The sequence below is a fragment of the Barbatula barbatula genome (assembly GCF_947034865.1).
Source record: "Barbatula barbatula genome assembly, chromosome: 11".
Lineage (NCBI taxonomy): Eukaryota > Metazoa > Chordata > Actinopteri > Cypriniformes > Nemacheilidae > Barbatula > Barbatula barbatula.
In genome coordinates, this window is record NC_136774.1 from 12,126,576 (window position 1) to 12,148,132 (window position 21,557).

General features: G+C 37.2%; 3 protein-coding genes across 6 annotated transcripts in view; all 3 read right to left on the minus strand.

Annotated features, from left to right (window-relative positions):
- Nucleotides 1-2,008, minus strand: part of rimbp2b (RIMS binding protein 2b) — a gene marked incomplete at its 5' end in the record, with an annotated part of 90,596 nt that extends 88,588 nt beyond the window's left edge. Inside the window, 1 exon segment of the mRNA XM_079467250.1 lies at nt 1,883-2,008. Within this exon segment, the coding sequence (XP_079323376.1) occupies nt 1,883-2,008 (126 nt within the window).
- Nucleotides 2,009-5,193: 3,185 nt separating this feature from the next.
- On the minus strand, nt 5,194-12,629 carry stx2b (syntaxin 2b). Of its 2 annotated transcripts, XM_079467251.1 has the most exons (11): nt 12,170-12,629; nt 11,952-12,032; nt 11,766-11,865; nt 10,150-10,224; nt 9,596-9,669; nt 9,392-9,500; nt 7,414-7,487; nt 7,093-7,230; nt 6,911-7,021; nt 6,363-6,496; nt 5,194-6,164 (listed from the first exon to the last, which is right to left on the minus strand). In XM_079467251.1, exons 1-10 carry the CDS (start codon nt 12,197-12,199, stop codon nt 6,368-6,370), a joined length of 921 nt encoding a protein of 306 aa, XP_079323377.1. In that variant the 5' UTR covers nt 12,200-12,629; the 3' UTR covers nt 5,194-6,164; nt 6,363-6,367. The 2 variants fall into 2 exon arrangements, with proteins under 2 accessions (XP_079323377.1, XP_079323378.1); XM_079467252.1 differs by lacking the exon at nt 6,363-6,496 and having other exon boundaries at nt 5,218-6,164; nt 12,170-12,467.
- Nucleotides 12,630-12,928: 299 nt separating this feature from the next.
- On the minus strand, nt 12,929-21,316 carry piwil1 (piwi-like RNA-mediated gene silencing 1). 3 transcript variants are annotated; one of them, XM_079466976.1, is made up of 21 exons: nt 21,276-21,316; nt 18,843-18,932; nt 18,653-18,761; nt 18,404-18,532; nt 17,921-18,135; nt 17,658-17,779; nt 17,499-17,579; nt 17,216-17,413; nt 17,005-17,113; nt 16,794-16,920; nt 16,419-16,536; nt 16,078-16,192; nt 15,660-15,847; nt 15,483-15,555; nt 15,199-15,399; nt 14,988-15,091; nt 14,739-14,809; nt 14,501-14,654; nt 14,294-14,419; nt 14,041-14,188; nt 12,929-13,941 (listed from the first exon to the last, which is right to left on the minus strand). In XM_079466976.1, the coding sequence occupies exons 2-21, from the start codon at nt 18,909-18,911 to the stop codon at nt 13,825-13,827; spliced, it is 2,574 nt and encodes an 857-aa protein (XP_079323102.1). In that variant the 5' UTR covers nt 18,912-18,932; nt 21,276-21,316; the 3' UTR covers nt 12,929-13,824. The 3 variants fall into 3 exon arrangements, with proteins under 3 accessions (XP_079323102.1, XP_079323104.1, XP_079323103.1); XM_079466978.1 differs by lacking the exon at nt 21,276-21,316 and adding an exon at nt 20,541-20,816 and having other exon boundaries at nt 13,025-13,941; XM_079466977.1 differs by lacking the exon at nt 21,276-21,316 and adding an exon at nt 20,200-20,362 and having other exon boundaries at nt 13,025-13,941.
- Nucleotides 21,317-21,557: the final 241 nt, after the last annotated feature.

The following is a 21,557-nucleotide window of genomic DNA, read 5'->3' on the forward strand; positions in this document are numbered from 1 at the left end:
AAACAAATTTGGGAACGGGGGGCTGTTGAGGGGGCTCATGAGCTTCAAAGGTGCAGCTATATTTTATTAAAGTAGTCCATACAAGGTGGTATATACAAATCTACCACATCTTCTGATAGCTTTGTGTAAGAAACAGAACCAAAGTTAGTTTTAAAGCAACACTTTGTTGTTTTTGAACCCTTAAATAATGTCTCTTAAATTATGTCAGTGGTAGAACAACGAGTTCTACTCCCGCTGCTACCTGTGCAGCTTCATAGCGGGTCAGTACACACAGCCCGCCCATCCCCTGCGGGAGAGTGCTACATTCCAAACAATGGTTTTGCAGTGGCCTTTTCCATTTCAGAGAGAATTGTTCTCACTACAACACCACTTCTATATACCACTGCTGCGTGCCACAATGTGCAGCATCTAATAAATGAAACTATTTAAAAAAAAATCTCTCGGCTCTAAGTCTCCCCAACCAGAAACTGCCTGTAAGGCACGGAAGGCACGCATAGTACAGTATTTTCACGTATTTTTTAAATACAGTAAAAAAATCAATTTACAGAAAAAAAAAATTTATAGTAAAAAATGATAATTTAATTTAAATTTTTAATTTTAAATTTAGTGTAATAGTTTAAATAATAACAGAATTGTCTGTTCATTAGACTGTATAAAACATGTCCATGAGGTCACAGGTAGTTTTGCGAAGAGCAAGTTTGAAGCCTAAAAAAGTGAGTAGAGCCAGTCATCGCCATCTTGGCAGCACGTCACTCCGGATAATAAAAAAGGGCAAAAAGGCAGGATGTGGGTGGAGCTAAGGTGCCTGGTTGGTGAAACCATTTGACACTCAAGTGGTCACGTCCTTAATTAGGCAGAAGTCCCAGTGAAATAAAAAGAATTCATTCTTATTTTTTCATTAAATATTGCAGCGTTTATTGTAAATAGTTTATCAATGTGGGTCATTCTCTGTTTAAAATGAGTGTGCCCACATAATCTTTAGTATAAATCTGAAAATGCACTTCCTTCCTGTAATGACTATCCATCTTAAATGACGTATGTTAGATCGGCTTGGGCGGAGCATCCATTAACTCCTCCCCTACAACTGTCAGTCTGCTGCCAGGCCCATTTCAAAATGCAACTGCTGTTTTTATACATCCAATCAGATCGCAGAGAAAGACGAAAGCCACGCCAACTATTTTCTCATTAGAAATTCCATTTCACTAACACAAAAAATGTCTCTGCTATAAAGTTTTTAACATGGGGCTCAAATAAGATTCTGCTCTGTTTTGGAGACGATCTCTAGCGGCCAGTAAATGAATTCACAAGTAGCCTACTGTAGGTTAAAGTGATCAAGAGACTGCAGCATACTGACTAAATTGATGTTAATTGTAAATTTCTTGGAAGCTTGTGATTGTACAATAGACAGTGATTTTTGTTGAAAGAGAGCAGATGGAGGAGGAGGGGAACAAGGTGCAGGTAAAAGAAGGAGAGAAGGTCAAGTCCTCAAAAAAACAAACACAGACTAATCCAATAATGCCCATTGACTCGTGCTTTGTGGTTGCCTGTGACCTGAGTGATTGCGGCTACATTAGTACATCTTTTCTTTCAAATGATTAAAACATTCACATTTCTGTGATCATTTGCATCCTGGATACATTCTGAATAGAATCTCTTTCAATCAATGATTGAAATGAAGGCTTAGTTCTGTACTTCATTTATTCTAAATTCTAAAGAGAAATGTATCCTTTTCTTTTCATTCAAACGTATACACTGGTATTGTATAATAAAGAAACTTTTTAATAAAGCAATATCAAATAATTAAATCATTTTCTTTTGGCCCTTTTGGAGTGTATTTGTGCTATGTGATGGTTGGAAATTTTCACTTAGTGATGAGACTAACCATGTTCTTGGTTCCAGATGGTCCATTAGTTCTGTTCGAGATGATTGAAAACTGCTTTTGGAACCACTGCCACTCCCTTTGAGATTGTTTAGGAACCTCCACCCCACACTGTCTTTTAACCCCCATCATCTCCTACAGGACAGAGAACAATGTACAAACATAAATACAAACATATAAACTAAGAACATTTACACATACATACACAATTTGTACTTTGCATATTTTGTTAACAGGCAAAGGCCTGAACATCAACTTCCCCTTTATACAGAAACAAATGGTACAGAAATGGTTCACAAGCAGAAAAAGCATTTTTGTTCCTCATATATACAATAATACAATTTAATTGTGCTTAAATTATAAGGCATGCAAAGGCATCTATCAAAACTGTGCCTACACATAACATTTACCTTTAAGACAATCAAAACAGCCCAAAGCCTATAATCTGCAACACATTCCACACATCTGTAAAGCATAAGCAGTACAAACCATGGCCCACAATCTATGAAAAATCACTGGCACCCCTGCCAACCCCAGCAAACTGCTCCATGTCCAGCATGCTTACCCACAGTCAGACTCTGCTGTGACTGACGGTGATGTCACAGACCCGGCCTGGGATTATTAATATCTCTACTTCACTAGAGTTACATAAGAGCCCATGCTGGATTATTTTGTTACCCCACAGTTAAAAAGACATGTTGGAAACCAGATCAGAAAAGGAGATACTGTGAACTTGAGCAGATGATAATAGAGGAATAGTAGTAACAGATGTGCCCGTATAGAGGTGCTGAGAGACCACATGACCTGACTGGGAGAGGGCACAGGCCACAGAATCACTCCATAACAGTACACTGGAAACTGAGGACATCGCCAAAGGCGAGTTTGGTTAAATGATCTATTCCCTCCTAGTGAACAGAAAACCCATCTGGCCTTAATAAATCAATGACACACCATGAATCCTTCAATGAGCCTGTTTCCAGCAGCAAATATGAAAGCTAGAGTACACACTGCATTATAAAATACATCTATTTGACTTCTGTGTGTTTGCTTCAGGTGCAAAATGAACAGTTTATTAGCGTTCCCAAATAATGAATCAAGAACGTGGTTGTAATTTTAACTTCATTTTGACTCTATTCATAAGGAGCGTGATTTGAATTTCAACTCCATTTTGTTCAATTTACAAAATTTATTCTTTCCCGTCAAGCTGTGAAAAATAAAAAGCAAAGCTTGTTTCTGTAATTAATATTGCAAATTAACATTCAGATGGGAATTTATGCTGTGTTGTTGTTGCTCACATACATTCCAGTTTCAACACAATTCCAAGTAAAGCACAATGTTAACATTTGATCTGACCAATGACAGTTGATTAGTTCTTTAAAGATGGCTATTATGAGCAACCACAGCACAGCATTAGAGATCATTTAAAGGCTGAACATCCGAAGCCACTACATAAACGTAGTCAAAATGGCTCCCTCCGTGATGAAGTCTGTTGTCTTAGCGCACTTGATCAATCAACCTCCGCAAAAAGTTAGAAATGTTTAGCATATCACAATAATTGCTTGAACTTTTATCACGGTGTATAGTATATACGGCAGTGTTGTACTCTTCATTACTTTTAGTTTTTCAAAAATTTTAAGAATTATAAATAAATAAGTTTAGCTGTCAAAACGATTAATCGCGATTACTAGATTTCAAAATAAATTTTTGTGTTTGTTTATTTATTTATTTATTATTTATGTGTGTTGCATGTATTTTATATGCCCAAATACACAAACATACATATATTTAAATATCGCATGTTTATGAGTTACATATATTTATTCATCATGTAAATTATATTGAAATATAAACGTATATATATTTATGTAAATATTTTTTGTATATAGACAGTTTCAACAGCAACATCTTCAACAAACATTATATGGCCCAAACTTAATTTCCGGAAGACCACCACAAATATCTATAACAACAGAGTCCATGTAGAGCGGATTGTTTTATTACAATTAAAATAAATTAAAATATTTATATAAACTAAATATATAATAAATTGTTATAATATATAGACCGACATACAAACACAGACCTGAAGTTAATTTCGGGTCTATACACTGTGTGCATTTATATACAAAGTACATGCCAAAAACATATATTAAATAAACATAAACATATACTGTGCAATCGATTAATCTCAATTAGCACTTTAATACATTAAAATGTATAAAGTTATAAGCTGTTACAAACATGCCAATGAACTTTACTGTAAAGAATAACAGTATTAAATAAGTCGTCCAGATAAAATAATATTTGATCTTTGTTTTACTAAAATAGAGTTTATACTTTTTTTATGCTTTGTTCAATCTCAAGTATTGTCTGTTTTGTTTATACTCAAAGCCAGGAGGAAGTCTCTTAAACGCAGCATTTTAAATATTAACCAATTGTTGGAAAATAAGCTAATGTCCAATCTTAAAATCTAAACAATTCAGATAAGATATTCACAGTATTTTGAAGTTTCACAATAACAATACCATGCATGTTTGTTATGATATATTACTGGCAAATACAGTATAATTCATACCTGTACATACCTGTTTCCTCGATGTCCGACTCTTTGTTTTCCAGTACGCCGCTGGTCAGCCAACCGTTGACACAGACACACGCAGAATGAAAGTGTTTCATCACTCTCTCTATTGAGCTTCATCTCTTTATTCATTCACCCTAACCAGGTCAGGTGAGATTTTTATTTATTTATTTCTCACTGTCCATTGTGTGTGTGTGTGTGTGTGTGTGTGTGTGAATGTTCACTTACTGAGGCAGGGAAATTTCAGTTACATAACGTGTCTGCACTCACAGCTCAATAACAGATAGGATGTCCTGGATGTGTCATGGCACGAGAGGAAGTACATTTAAATTTAGGCATTTGGCAGACGCTTTTATCCAAAGCGACTCACATTGCACATACTTAGAAACAAATGTATAAGATAATACAACCCCCTGCGATCGAACCCACAACTTTGGTATTGTTTACGCCATGCTCTACAGGAAAGCAGTAAATCAGCTATTATATACTGTAGTGTATGTATAATCAAAGTATATTATACACACACTTAAAGCAATGAATGTAGGGACAGTGTCTAGACTGTCTTATGTATGTGTGTGAGAGATGCCAGATCCCAGCTGTTATGTGCCTTGAGTAAATTCTTATGTTATGAGTATCAATGTGTGCACCTGCTTGAGATTTGTCACCCACACGGATCTGTCCATCATGATGATGTCATCAGCATAGGTTTAGATGTACCAACATCCTTAGATACTTCACAAAACCCAAGAAATAAAACTTTGGAGCAATAGTTTTAATTGTATTTTTAAATACTTTAACTTAAAGGGTCCTTGAGCTGTCAATACAGTAAATTTGTCTATGCTACATATTTTGGCACATACTGCCCAGACATTTATATTCTTAAGTGTAGCAAAAGTGTCCAAATGCATCTATGGCCCACAGTATCACACTTTTTATAATTTTGTTTATAAAAGTGGGTTGTCTTTGGAATTATTATTATTAACTCTAAATGACAGTAACGGTTTTGAACAGTGAGAAACATATTTATTTTACAATACACATGTGAATATTTGACCATAATTCCATGGTTACATTCCTGTCAGAAACAGACATATGTCACGAGATGGAATTATTAAATGTCACATTTTTAACATTGATCATAGATCTGACATCATATTATGTGGACCCATCATGGCCAAACCAGTGTCAAAACAACAAATCTTCTTCAAAGTATTGATCATCTTAAAATCTTAAGTGCACTTTGCACTTTGTATTTAACTCCACGTTTTTCAGTCAGACCTCCCAACAAATAAACTTTACCTGAAGTGACATATTACAATATATCATAAACATTACGTAACTGTGCAAAATTTGAAATCCAACATTAAATAAATAAAAAAACAGAAAAATTACCTTTGGTTGTTTTTATAAAGTGACAAATATTTTAAATCACAAAGGAAGATCATGAAGCAGAAATCAGTGTTTACAAAAATAAAAAGCTTTGAGGTTTTTGTATTCAACAATACAATCATTCTGAAATCTCAGACAAAACCAAACAACAACGTTTTAGTCAAAGTCTTTTGTTTCCTAAAGGCCTCTGATGTTAAAGAAAAACACACTCCACCGGTGCTTTGATATGGGTGACTACTTGCCGTAAACTCCAACGGTGATAATAATAAGAAGAAGAAGAATGCAAGCAGCTCCACAAATGGCAATGTAGATAATTTTCTATGATGAACAAAGAAAAACTTCATTTGGTACACTTCTAAATACTTTTGTGTTAAAGGCACACAGCGTTTTCATGTTATTTTTTATAAGCAGATAAACCGACAGTGTATATATATATTTTCAATTACCACAAAAAGTTTAGAAATGGTAAGTTAGTGTTTTAGTTTAGTAAGTTAGTGACGGGGCACAGGGTGTTACCGTGGTTAGGCGGAGCCAGAGCTGGAGGAGGCGGAGTTAGTCGCGGTTTTTGTAGATAAACCCACAGATAAGCCAATAATTAGTGCTACAACAGCAAGCACGACCACAACAATCAAAGCAAGAATTATGTATTTCTGTACAGGATAAAAGAGAGAAAGGGTTATCATGATAGCATGTATTCAAGTACTTGAAACAATTCCTGACGCACAACAAACCTAAGGTAAACCATTGGCTGCAAAAGCATGATACACTTAAAATATGTGTTGATAATCATAAAATAATTCACATAATTTTTCTTATTCTCATCCCAAAATTGACATTGAAATCACATTGACGTGTGGGTTTAACAAAAGCATACATCATCACAACCTTTGGAAAATCATTTTTTTAAGATTCACGTATACACTGCTGCCAAAATCATTTTCTGGGCAAATTAATTTATTTACAGAGAAAATCCACATTCACTTCCCCAACTGTTGTGCTCTGTTCACAGCAAAAAGACAACATTCAAAAACATAAATTGTTTGAAGCTAAATGTTAGTTCTTACCCTGCGGGCCCGTGTTTGGTATCTCACTGCTTTCTTGGTCTCCACTTTAGCATGGCTGACATAGTCTACAGAATTGTTGACATTCTTTTCAATGTTGTCAATCATCTCACCCTGTACACCATAAAACAGAAAATTAATAAATAATGAACCAAAAAGTTAGAAATTGAAAATAAAGACAGCACCTGGGTCTCCACCAGCATGGCCATGTCCACAAACATGTCATGTAGCTCTTTAATGCTGGACTCCAGGCGTAAAATGTCTTTGTGTCTGGACTCGATCTCATTGAGAGCCTGACGGGTTATTTGAGAGTCGGACATGATCTGAAAACAGAAAAAGTTTACATACACAATGTGGAAAAAATCCAGCAGAGGGTGCTACATAGGGAAAAATAACAAAGTGCAGTATGTTGTTTATAAGCAAGTCAGAAGTAAATGAAGCTGAATGAGTGTTTACGAATTTCAGATATTCAGATTAGAAAATGTCATTTTGAGATGAAAACTCACATCAGAGGTGAAAACAGACGCGTTTCCTGTCTCCAGCATTTCTGCCAGTTCTTCATTAGTTGTGACTCTTCCAGCTACAAGATTCAGAAGAGATTCGAAAATAAATGCAATTCAAAACAGGCAGAGGTTGCTAATTCCTGTTTTCAATTGAAATGTTACTACTTTAAAATATTTTTTATGTTAATGGTGGATGGCAGTCATTCATTAGGTTAGATGAAGTATTTATAAATAAAAGTGTTTATGGTTACTACTAAACAGTGATTCATAATAAACAATTGTGTGTAATGCATAACAGTAACTGCAAAATGTGTTTAGTTATAGTTTTTATTTAGGTTTGGTATTTAAGATGGGGCCATTGGGCTAGGTGTGACTGGCCATTGGACTTGTTTTATTTGCATATCTGGCAACCCTGCATCAGGCTACCTTTGACATTTTACTTCTGTAGCTAAACTGGTTCATGTCCCTCAAAATGCCATGATCATGGGATTAACTCTCATGGAAAACATGGACTGATAAAACACACCCAAAATGCACCTCTAAATTGCCTCTGTCAAATGCATGAATGAAATGCGTTTTAAAGGTACTGATACTGCACATCAATGGGTTTCTAGGTAACTCCGGATTCCATATTTCACATAGTGTACTGTGTAAATTTGTCATGGGTAAACATGACATGGTGACCAGCAATTTCTAATAGGCTAGTCCATTTGTATAATTGTTTGGCTTTGTGTCATGGATCTGTGTGTAAAATGTGTACTACACTCTACACGCAACTGTGTGTGTGTGTGTGGTCAATCTAAGTATACCTTTGGGACTATATTGATTCAGCTGGAAAAAGAGTAAGGAACAATAAAGTGACTCAAAGCATCAATGTAAATGTCACTGGAAAAACACACACATTATAGCCCATAAGCACTGGGTGGTGAACATAAGCATCCTTAAAAAGGAGAAATTCAGATTAATTGTGAATTTGACCTTGAATGTATATTTTATATATCAAATCTATATGCTAACGGAACCACACATGCAATGGGCCGAGAAAAAGTACATTTCCTTTCATAAACAAAGTTTAAACAGAAAATAATGAGCAATCTAATTTAAGGGAATTCACTTGATGTAACTGGACCTTATGTAAACGCTAAAAGCCACATGACTTGTGATGCATCTGTGTCGCATGACATTCTGCTCCTGCCTGCCCCTCTATCCAAAGTTACAGCGTTATCCCAGGAGCCCTGTTGCCAGGGTAGCGTTTGCCTTGCAGTCTCCGGTGACAACCTGCTTCATCTCATGTGTCGTGAAGCAAAAACAGTAGCTCATTAATCTGCCCCCACTGGGACTCCACACACGCTCTAGAGACAACACCCACATCTGCTCACACTACATCACCCCAATTTACAGATAATTCTGTTTACAGCGATGCCCAGTAAGCATCACTCACTCAGGCTCAGGACCACAGTTACCACGCTTCAGAAAGAAACCCCATTGTACCTCTCTTATTCTCTGAAATGTGTTCTTTCTTTTGTAAAGTATTGAATGATTTGAATTTCTTTTCCTATAATAATCTATATTCAACAGAGCTTGGCACATGAAACTGGCATGTTATTGTAGGCACCCGCTTTAATAAAAGCTGCTAGTGGAAACAGGACAGTTGTTGTTTTTCTATGCTTTTTAATATTCTGAAGGCTTTGAAAGTTTTAAAGTCATACTCAAAATATGACCATACAAAAATAACGTGAAGATATGCAAGGCTAGATCAAATGTTAGTACGCCATAATAAACATGTCAATGCTTTGTAGATTCATATAGAGATTAAATGGATAGATTCATAACAATTAAATGATTGCTTTTTTATTATAACTATTATACTTTTGGCTCATATGAATATTTCATATAGCAAAAGATTGCTTGTAAATATGTAGTAAGAAGAGAAAGAGTGCAAGACACAGCAAACAATTTGTGTTGTTTGTGTTTGACTCACTGATTTCCAGCTGTCTCTGAATCCTGCTTTTGCTCTTTTCTCTAAAGGACACTTGGGTTTCGTTGTATTGTGTCATCACGTCCACAAACATTCGAGACAAGTTAGTGTACTAAAAAAAGACACAACAACAAGAAAGGTACAAATTAATCTGAGATCAAAACAACCCTACAAGATGCCAGTAGAGCAGTGTGAGAGATTGTGCACCTGAGTTTTCTGGATGCGAACATCTACTGAAGCATTGACCATCTGTTCCTCCGGAGGAAGACCCTGCTGTATGGCTGAAGACAAATCCAGAGTGAACCACGTAATTTCTTTGACCCTTTATTGTAAGATTTAAATTCTTTCACGCCTCTTATTTGAAGTTCACCCAAAAATGAATCATTTCATTTCATCATTTACTCACCTTCTTGTCATTTCAAACATTTATGACTTTTTCTTCGGCAGAACAAAAAAGAAGATATTTTGAAGATTGTTGTGACCTGGCCCCGATTCACTTGCATTGATAAAATATAAGTGAATGGGGGCCAAGTGCTGTCCGGTTACCAAACTTTCTTCAAAATATCTTGTATTGTGTCCTGCACAAATAAGTCATAAAGGTCTGAAATGCCAAGAGGGTGAGTAAATGATGACAGAATTTTCATTTTTTGGATGAACTATTCCTTTAAGAGACCTTCCAAGAGTGTCCTTTTTTCTTATTTCCAGTAAAACCCTCAAATGTTAATCTGCAGTATCTTCAACTGTATTTGTAATACACTTACATTTCAGGCTGTTTCGGACAAAATTTGCATTTTTCTTAATATCCACTGTGAGCAGTTCCAACTCTTCCTTTGTTTCTGAAAACACAATCATAACGGATAGAATATGCAGTTATTTTTAAACATCCAGCCCAACAACTCAGGCCATACAGATATTACCAAAAATAAACACAATAGATGAAAAATAACCACAAAACTTCATACTCAGATTAATGAACTGAAAATTTGACATCCTTCCAAATTTATTTCTTTGTGTTCAACAGAACAAATTAATTTATACAGGTTTGACACAACTTGAGGTTGAGTAAATGATGACAGAATTTTCATTTTTTGGGTGAACTATCCCTTTAAATTATTGTAAAAATTACACATTCAGAATGGTCACATAGATCGTTTCATTTTGCACATTTTCTTGAGGACAATAAACACACACAGTATGTCTCTGATTTGCGTAGAAACATTGCACTTGTGTGCAGGAGAATAACAAACCCCGTGTTCTTTGCAGATACCTTCACACCCTCCCAGATGTCTTTATCTCAACCCCACATTCCTCACATGTCCTATACATGCCCTTCTAGTAATAGCTTAAAAGAATTCACACGTACTGAAAATTCCTCCACAACTGTGATGGAGACACCAAAATACTTCACATGCCCGAACTTGACATCCTGAGGTGTCTTTTTCCAGGTTTGAGGGAAGAGACCCCCATCGCCACATTGAACACACACACCGATAAAAAGTTATTTATAAGAGGAAACCATATGACAATGTGTGTATGTATATGTAAACGCAGCTTCCTATAGTTTAACTGGCTGTTGCAGATGTACTTGTTCAGAATGATGTGTTCTGCGATAGATAAAATGGGAAGAGGAAGCACATGGTCTTGTGCTTTAAAGCAGTGGTTTAAAGCACGTTTTCGTTGTAAGGCCCCCTTTGTGTTGGGTGAATCGCTTTGTGGCCCCCCAAATAAAGACTTATGATCTTAAACATAGAATTATAATTAAACCAAAAACATATTTTACTATACAATGATGGAACATCAAATCTTTTGATTGATGGTCTCGTTTTCTGATGTTTGATTGCACAAAATGTATCAAACATTTATACATTTCATAATATGCCACAAAACTGTGTCCCCCCTGGATGGATCCATCTTGGGGCGCCCAGTTTAAGAACCACAGCTGTAAAGCATTGTGCAGTTATGCAACAGCATGTTTGTTTGTTACAGAGCCCGAGTATTATTTGTTTATTCTGTGGACAGAATGACAATATTGAAGTTGCCATGCGACAGCAGTGTGATGCAAAGCCATTGTCATTGATGAGGTAACAGTGTCAACCATTGTTTAATCCAGGGTTAAAAGTGGCGTTTAACATGAAAATGACATCAGACCAGGGTTAAGCATAGTGTAAAAACACAATTTAGTTCTCTAAGTGCAAATAAAGTCTCTTCAGTGTATCTCGTGGTTAAGTAACTTGCTTGAAAGCTCGGTTGTGATGGTTGATAATTCATCCCTAGCAGGGTTTGAACCCACAACCCCACATCATACAGCAACGTGTCTAATGTTGTACGTTGAGAGTTAATGGTGTGACATTAACCAGCTTTGCGAAGGAGGACTTACTGTTATCAGGGTTGGGGGCAGAGAGAATCAAACTGTGTTTCTTCTTAACCTCATTGACAAGAGAAGAGATCTTTTCAATGACACCTTTGACCTCCTGCACCTTTAATCAAGCAAAGCACAGTTCAGGCATGTCTGTCGTACTTTAGCTGACTCTAGGACCTAAACTTCATAAAGATAGATGACTACCTTTCTGAAAAAGTCCTGCATGAAGCCATCTCTCTCCATGGACACAGTGACAAGCCCATCATTGCTGACACATTGACTGCCCTAAAAAAAACGAATAAACACGGATGACTCGTTACTATGGGAGAACATGGAGAAAGTGCGTTTCCAAATGCAAGTTGCATTTTTTTGTCGAGTTATTAAAACAAATGCTTAAAAAGTGCACATATAAATGACCTTACCGCATTCAAGTCAGCCAGTCGGTCCCTCATAACAAAGCCGTTTGTGAATCGATCTATCCTCTGTTAACTGAACACGTCCGTGGCGGCGGTGCGTAAGCGTTAAAGTCCATTGCAAGTCCTGGATCACAAAAAACGAACGAATGCCGGTGACAATGAATAAAGTGGATTAAAAAAGCATCGATTGGCGTAGGCGAGTTGATGATGTATATATAATATTAGCGTATGTCCACGGAGGCAAGAAGTTATGTTGACATGTTTGTTTGGTTGACTGTGTGATGCTGGGGGCGCTGCTAAACGAAACAGGGCGGTGGAGCAGCGGTACTGAAATAGGCGGAGTTTAACGATGACTCTGTCAGGTACGATGGAGATGACTTCAATTGGGATTACCTCAGTTTGAACTACCTATTATGTTACCAATGTATAGATTATAAAAATGTCTCCGTGTTGTTATTCAGTGACTAATTACTGCACAGAAAGCGCCTGAAAAGTTAACGGTAACCTGGCCACGTGGTACCTGTTACGTTCCTCTGCGCTATAGGGATGACCCAATGAAAGAGCTCGTCGCGTTTAAACGTTTTATAAAGATCACCGGGTCACATTGACGTTTGTGCGGTAGGTTATTTAGCTGTTGGTGTAAAATTATAACATTAACTATGTTAGTTTTTTGCTTCTGCAATAAGCAAAGTATGATTTGAGTGAATGTAGTCGCTATGAAATGTCAGCATACATTAGTTTCTAAACTATACTTCAATTAAAGTAAACGGTTTGCTCGTTCAGTTTTCAAGCTATTGTGTTTTTCCTAAGGATATTCCTGTTAAAAGGTCCATCACCCTACACACGACCCTTCGTGCATATGCAGTACTGGTCACTACCCAGATAGCACATGTACGTCTGCTGAAGATCTGGAATAATCTGCTGTTTAAAGACTTCTGCTAAACATCTTAGAAAGAGTTGTTGTTCATCCACTCTAAATCATACACATTTTACAAACAACTTCAAGAGGTCTATATGACATATCACAGCAGACATCTCAGGGCAGATGAGCAACAGCATCTGCCAGATGAAATTGCAGAACGTGTGCTAACAGGGTAAGATGGACTACAATATATCTTTAAACAAAAACAAAGATATCTACTCATGGGCCTCGAATATAATCTTCTTAAAACGTGTACAAGTTCAAATCTGGTTTTCTCAAAGCAAATAAAACGTTTTCTTTCAACATTCAATTGTTAGAAACAAACCATATATGTGCCGAGTACACATTTTGCATACACATGGAACACTTTTCTAACCAGAAAATACATAGTTTATTAATTAATCAACTAATTATTAACCAACAGAGCCTTTAAACATAAATGTAACTCGAAAATACATTTTGCACACATGAAAATAAATGATTCATTAATCAACACTTATGCCTTGAAACAAATTTGAATTTCTTTAAATATCACAGATGCAAGAATCAATGTCACTTGACACTTCAACACTAAATAACAAAATAGAAACCCTAGAAAATTGAACACAAAATTTTGACATTCTTTTTGAACAAAGTTTGATTAACATTCCAAGTATATTGACCCATTATACTTTCAATTTAATCAAGAGAGCAAAACAATTATTATGCTTCCACATTAAACATGTTAGTAGATAACAGGTTACAGGTAGTATAGGAAGTCATCCAGATTGATGTTGGGCTCCTTGTGTATGCTCTGCCCAACCAGGAAAGCCAGTTTGTGTGCGTACTGACAGGGTGCAGGCACTCGGACAATCCCCTTTAGAGAAATAAACAATATAAACCATGTATGTACATACAGCATATGAAACAGTTAAGCTTACATCAGTATAACACTAATGTAGTGATCTGTGGTTACCTGCCAGTTGTAATACATGTGGCACAGTTTGTAGGTGAGTCTCTGCATGTGATCTGGTTTAAGACCGCTGTTGTCGAACACCACGTTGTAGTGAGTTGGTGCCACACAACCGAAACGCACAGCCTGACTTATTATGAAGAAGTCGTACCTGAATAAAAGCAAATATAAGGAAAACAATTTATAATGTCTTTAAATGATAATGTAATTTAAATTATTTGTGTATCAAATGTTTAATTTTAACTTCAATACACACCACTCTGGACGAGTGACTTCGGTGTCGATGACTGTTCCAGGAGGAGGGTTGCCGATTTTGCCGTCAAATCGAGCAAAGAATCTGGCACTGATCCGCTTTTTCACCACAACAACCGAGAGTTTGGGTCTGTTTGTGAATTACAAAATGTAAATAAAAAGAATTCAACAATCCCAAAGTAATAATCTGTCTGCATGAAGCAGTGTTTACTCATAATCTGCCCCCATGGTCTTGATAGACTGCATGATCTGAGGGACTTCATAGTCCACCACGCTCTGCAGCATGCCGTCTCCAACTCCATCACGGTACACGATAATGCGTGACGGCAGAGAGTTGTTGTATTTCAGATACGCCTTCAATGCATCTGAAGAGACATAATTCACAAACATGCATTAAAATCCAAAGTCAACAAGGGGGGTAAAAGGAAGAAATTTTCCCCATTTCACACCTTGCAACGCTGCCCTCAGTGCATCGATAATCTCTTGACCACGGCTTTGCAAGACACACCTGGAGAACCATCTTAAAAGAAAAAAGTGATAATACATGACAGCTAGGTCAAGCTAAACACTTTATAATTAGCTAAAATAAAGCAAAATTGTCAATTACCTACTACAATAATTAGCAAATGAAAACGCAATTTTTTAAATAAAATGGAATTTATCACATTTGCCTTCACTTTACGAAACTTGTATAGTACCTGGACATGCCCTGATTCAGACTAGCCACCAGTGCTCCAATGGACCTTTTCCCTGCAGCAGTATCATGGTAGCAGTCAATGCCTACAATCATTAGCTGCTTAAGCTGAAATACACAAGAAAACTCACCTCAGAAAATACAGGAATTGGCAATTGTGCATAATTAAGGTTTGTTATGTACAATACAGTGCCACTGGTTTTAGATGGACCTACTGGGATTTCCACGCTCCACAGCTCTCCTCCCATTTTGCAGTTCATCTGCAGCGCTATCTTAGTGGCAACTGTCATAAGTGCTTGTGGTTTGCTGATGGTGCGAGACACCACACACTGACTGGGAGTGGGGCAATCCACACACAGATATTTCTTCACACAATCATACTTGTCCTTTCGGTTGGTGGGCAGGATGACTACGACCTAAATAGGCACAAGAAAACCAGTAAAACAACAAAGATCCAATTCCTTAAATACAAGCATGCGTACATGATTGCCGGACTCACCATCTGCGTATCACGTGTTACATTCTGTTGCAGGGCTCTCAGGAGAGATTCCTGACGATCTTCATACTCAATCCTGCAAGGACAATAAATACTATTCTATAGTATATAGTATACTATTCTATTCTACAGAAGAGATTTATAGTAAAAATGTAAAATATGCATCTGCTCTCATCTCACATGATAGCTCTCTGCATGCGGATTCCCATTGGCCCCGCCACTTTGCTGAGAGTCTGAAGCAGAGAATGGGCAACATCTGCATTTCGGCGTGTGAAGAACATCATCCAGTTGTCCAGAGGCATGCAGGTTATCAGAGGGAGTCCTCTCATCTCCTTAGTCCAGTCTGCTGTCCATGGGCTGTACTCAAACTAAAACAAATTCAATGACAGCTGACATGTAGACATTTTAATGTTAAAACACTTTCAACCATTCCAACTAAATATGTAGAGTACAGCTACCCAAAATGATTTACCAGATTTACCAATTATTTTCTGATTGCTCTGGCAGGTTAGACTGCTCAACCAGCAAAGGCAGTTCAGCATAATGTTATGTTTGTCAAAATGATTCCCTCCTAAATGATTCATTATGAATTTCTTACCACTCTTCCTCCTTGTATGATCCTCTCAGAAGGCAGAACTCTTCCTTTCATGCTCAGCAGCTTGTTCTCAAAGCTCAGACCCCAAGTACTCAGTTGATCTTGGACATCTGCGTTCCTAAAGGGAGAGTGGGGAGGATGGTTTATGTGATAGCTGATAAAAGGTACTCAAAGTGTTATATGAGATTATTTAACCCTCTGTATCAACCTCAGACATCAGATTAAATTTGGAAAATCACCTTACAGTCAAAGTCCAGTGATTCACTTGCTTTTCTTAGGTGACATGCAACTAAAACAATGTACCACTCTGTGCAGTTACACATATTTACATTTTAATGTCCTACCTGTCAATGTTGGAGAGGAGACGGTTGATTCTGGTCTCTCTTTGTTCAGGACTCAGTCTTGTGTGTGTGGCTAGATCCTTCATGATGTTAAAATCAGAGCGCATCTTATCAGTCAGACCTGATTAAAAAAATCATGTATTTTTATTGTGCATTCCTATAAATATCAATCAAACTGCAGATGGCGTTTTGATTCAAGAATAACAAAATAAATACAGCTAACTAACATAATAAAAACATGATAACAATAGAAAACAAGTTCTCATTTTGGAACCAAACTCTTCAAATACACTTTTGACTGTCAGTGAGTTGTTTGCATAAAACAATATAACCCTCTTCACAATTCCAAAAAAAGGCTCTTTGTAGATGGAGGATTACCCGTGAGGTAGCAAAACTCTGGGATGAGCAATGCAGGTCCTGGTGGGGGCCGTCCCGAGGGTCCGAGTCTCTTTACATGACTGACAAGCAGAACCTGGTTTCCATCTGTTATGTCCAGGCCATATTGCTAAAAAAACAAATTAACAATAAATGTCAGAGACTGGTGTAAAAACACCATGTTACATGTATATTAGATTTCCTGTAACATTACCGTCTTGAAGTAGTTCCTGAAAGAGATATCTGCCTCTCCCCTTTTGAATGTGTTGTTGGGGTTTTGGTCCCAGGCAATATCATCAATCCTGTATGTTTTGTTGTTGTACCTATAATGATTATTCTAGTTTGTTATGTGGAAGCACATGCTTAGAATATACTAAGATGCACAAATAAACCCTTGTGTAAGTGTGAATCTGTGCTAAGTTTACTTAGTGAGGACTATCAGGCCCACAAGCTCCTTGGTGCAGGCTTCAGGGAAGCGCTGTTCTCCACACTGCTGTCTCAGACTGTACATGAAGTCAAGAACTGTCTCGCTGCGCAGGACCTTGTGGCTTACATCAGTGCACAGCATGACACTTGACTCATACTGAAGGATGGTGGTCATAAAACCAGGCCAAATTGTCAACCTGCAAATAGTTATAGAAATACAGCATTAATCATTCTTTGACAACGGTTAGGAAACATGTACACAAAATGTTTTGTTTTGCAAACCTGTGCTGGGGAATGTTGAAAGGATCATCTGGATTGTAGTAATGGCGACCAATCTGTTGCATGTTCAGAATCCTCAGCATTCTAAAACAAAATCAGCAGGGTTAGAAGTTTATGACAACCAAATTGTCAACCATATTTCATACACATCCGTGTGGTTACCTCCTGAACAGGATATTGTAAAACTGCAGGCATACAGGAGAAGATGGAGGCAGCTCATTGGTCAGTGTCACAGTGATCTCAACCTTCTCTCCATGCTTGGTCTCACTGCACAGGATCGTCTCCTATAAATAAATCCAAGTTCTCATCAACCACCACATCCATTACCATATAACCACACCCTGTTTTTTGTAACAAAGAACTATTAGATTTGCTATATCAGCAATGATTTGAATCAAAAACACTGAACCCAAACTGTAACATACCGTGTTGTGCAGTTTGTTCGGGAGGAAGAGAAGGGCTCCATCAAAGGTGTGTGCTTTGCCCAGAGTCTCTTCATGCTGGTAAAGCAAAGCTGTACGCAAGCGACGGGACTCCATTGCTGGCTTGAAGTCCACATGGTACTGATATAGAGCCCACATTGGCCGTGATACCAGACGCATAAAATTAGCTCTCAGATCAATAGCAGTGCCTGAAACACCTGTAGGCACAGAATAATTTTAATAAAACCCAATAGAACAGCAAGCAAACACGGCTAAATACAGAAGAACGTATGTGGGATTCATCTAAAATACAGCAAACTATGTTTAGGTGAAGAATGTGTCATGATTCCATTGTAATGCAAGACAGTGACAGACGCCACATTGCAACAGTAACAATAAAGAATTGGTGGAATCAGTTTTTAGCATGGACTTTAATATAGTTATTATTCTTTGTATGAATAGGTCATTATTCAAGTTTCAAGTTACCTGTTTTGGAGTCTTTCACATGTTCCATAAGCTGGCGAGTGTGGACACCTGAATCCTGAAAATCCCGCCTGCGTCCACCTCTTTCCCCAATCTTGATCTGCTGAAATCCGGCAGAGATCTGGACCATCGCTAAACAGATCAATAAACAGATTCTGATTCATAATTCTAATAAAAATATTACAACCTACTACTCGTATGCATAAAAACCTAATGACACTTCTTTCTTGTCACTTAGCTTTTAATGTTTACCTTCTGCAGATATAGCTCCAGGTGCCATTCTCTGTCTCCCCCTCCCCACCAGTTCTCCTTCACCTGAAGACACAAGTGGTTTCGCAGTCTCTTGTGGTGGAGGCGGTTGCTGCAACAGAATAAGACATTTACATCTGTAGGTTTTTAAATCACCTCTTTACAATTTAAGAAGGGACGCAAAAATCCTCACTGCGCCTGGAACGGCAGCCTCCTGACCACGGCCTCTGCCTCGAGATCTTGCTCTTGCTCGTCCTGTCATTTTAAAGCTTCTTTACAAACACTGTAAATTAGAGAAAGACGTTTATTTCCATCACAGAAAAAAACTGTCCATTAACAGTACAACAAAAAAAGTTCTCAAAAAAACTTTTTAATTTACTCAACATTACGTTGTTCCAAACCCACTTTTGTTCAAGCACATGGCTAAATTTTGGGGGGGTAAACTACATTAATATCACCACAGATAATAACATTCTGTAATCTTATAGCATGGTTTTTCCTAAATAGAAAAATTGAAGTCGGCCACCTCAAAATTACATCAGGTGTCTATTCATAAAACCACTATGTGCACGCAATTGAATGTTATTTGTAACAGCTCCTCTTTTGTTGCTCAATGCCACAATTGCAGTTTCCTGGCGGTGTCACTCCACTACAGCACAGGACGCTATTTGAGTCCTGCAGCGCCTTAATGCGCCACTTGCATAACATTAAATTAAGACGTTATTTGAGCAAAAAATAATCTTTAAATGTACACTCTGACTTAGCAATACGCTGCAAGATGCATTTATCTGTTTGAGAATAACAGAAAAACAGTGCATTCATACAGAAACCTCTCGATTCTACATTAATAACAGAGTTGTAGTAGACACAACGCATCCGCATCCGGTGGGTGACCCCCTTAAGGAGCTGTATTTGCCGTTTTTCATGGCTGCGCAGGTGAATATCGATTCTGAAAGGTTCTTTAAACTAATGTGGGGAACATCATTGTAATGTTTAAAGCTTTGCAGTTGGCTCATTTAATCCGTATTATACTGTACACTGTCCTGTGTAGACGCGGTGTTAGTTGAAAAGTATTAAAAGCTAATGTTTGATTTTAAACAACTTCTTTGTTTGGTTGAATAAATTAAATGTTTATGTAACTTTACAATTGTTGTTACGGTAGGCCTACATGTACACGTGTACATGATCAGGATAGCACAACGCCTCATTTTGAGTCAAGAAAACCCTTTTGATGTATGGCACAGTAAATCTGAAAATGAACTTGTTTGCGAGTTTTGCACTTGTTGGCGCTTTTAAGCACACAGATGCCCTCAAAAGGAAGCAAGTTTCACTGCAACAAACAGAACACTTCTGTTTATCAGATACCTTTCCACCTGAGGAGATAATACATTATTTTGAGTCAAGCACGTGAAAAATGATTATTGATAACTAATAAAACTCATCTGTTCTTTTCATTGGCAGCATGACATAAAATTGTGTATCGGCATACAGAGCATTTTACATCCTTGCGGTTTTCATTTAAGAAACTGTAAAAATCACAATACACTAACGCGTGAATCTTTTGCCAATATTCATGCTCCTGTACAAATTCGATCACCCCACCAAAATGTTTTAAAGTACAAAGATTGCGTTCAAGTCCAGTTCGGGAATCGTTATAAATGACGCGACGTAAAGAAATCCCCCTTCTCCTACTGCACTTGCCGCCCAAACGCCACGTGATCTTATCCAGAATCCACGTTTTCTTCCAAATTACAATGATTTAGTTTAAACGTTACACATTACCTCAAGCACATAAACAAATCATATCACTTTGACGCAAACTTACTAAAATCATCATGTCTCGACTAACCACATTAAATAGTTTAATTTAACAAACGGACAGATTACTTACGCTATATATCATTGTTTTTTATCAAAACACCTTTAAAACACTTTCAAATAAATAAGCTCAATGTTTATTCTCAACACCAACGAGTCGACTTTACCCCAACGTTAATAAAACGCCAATGAAACCAAAAGAGGATCACTTAAGACTTGTATTTAACTTCTAACCAAAAATCTATTTTGTTGAAGTTTATAAGATTGCAAAATAATTGTAAAATGTCTGTGCAATCGTATTGTAAAGAAGCATTTAGACCGCGAATTGATCTGCACGTGCTCGGCCCTCAAAAGCCGCGTTATCTTACGTGCAAATATCCTTAACAGTTACGGCCGAATCACTTCACTGTTTAAAACGTGATTCTTGAGTTTAACAACAGCGTTAAACTTACATTCTTGTCAAAGTTTTTACAACATCATCTAATAAAACTAAAAGCAACACTTTATCTAATTGATCTTAAACGTGTTTAACTTTCGCGAGCGAAGTCGTTCTATTGCATGACGTAGAAAAAAGAGCTTTTTAACATCGTATCCTTAAAATCCATTTAGAAGGATTTATATACAAGTTTACATTTCATTGTTTAGGCACTGGCTAAATAACTAATTTAATGTTTTAATTGATCTCCACAACGAGATAATTCGACAAACTGGTGGATGATATAACTTTAATTCCATTGTTTAAACTCTGAAACTATCAAACGTCGACATTTATAGATATATATTCTCCACACCACCGACTCAATCTTACCCTTTGCTTCCAGAAGTGTAAAATGACGTTCAATTAACTCCAGGTTGTCCGTTAACCTGATTTCACTTGTATCCCTCCGCTGCCTAAAATATGAGTATTTTTCCTGCTCTTCTTTGTCCATTTTTTCCAGGCTTTGAAATAATTGTATGCAGAATGTACTCATCTTATGACAGAAAGTGCTAATTAAAAGAAACAAAAATCGAAGCAAAATGATGGTCAGGAAAACTAGTTTGTTCGGAAGGATACGCTGCCACCTGTTACGCCCGCGGTCATTTTCACGTG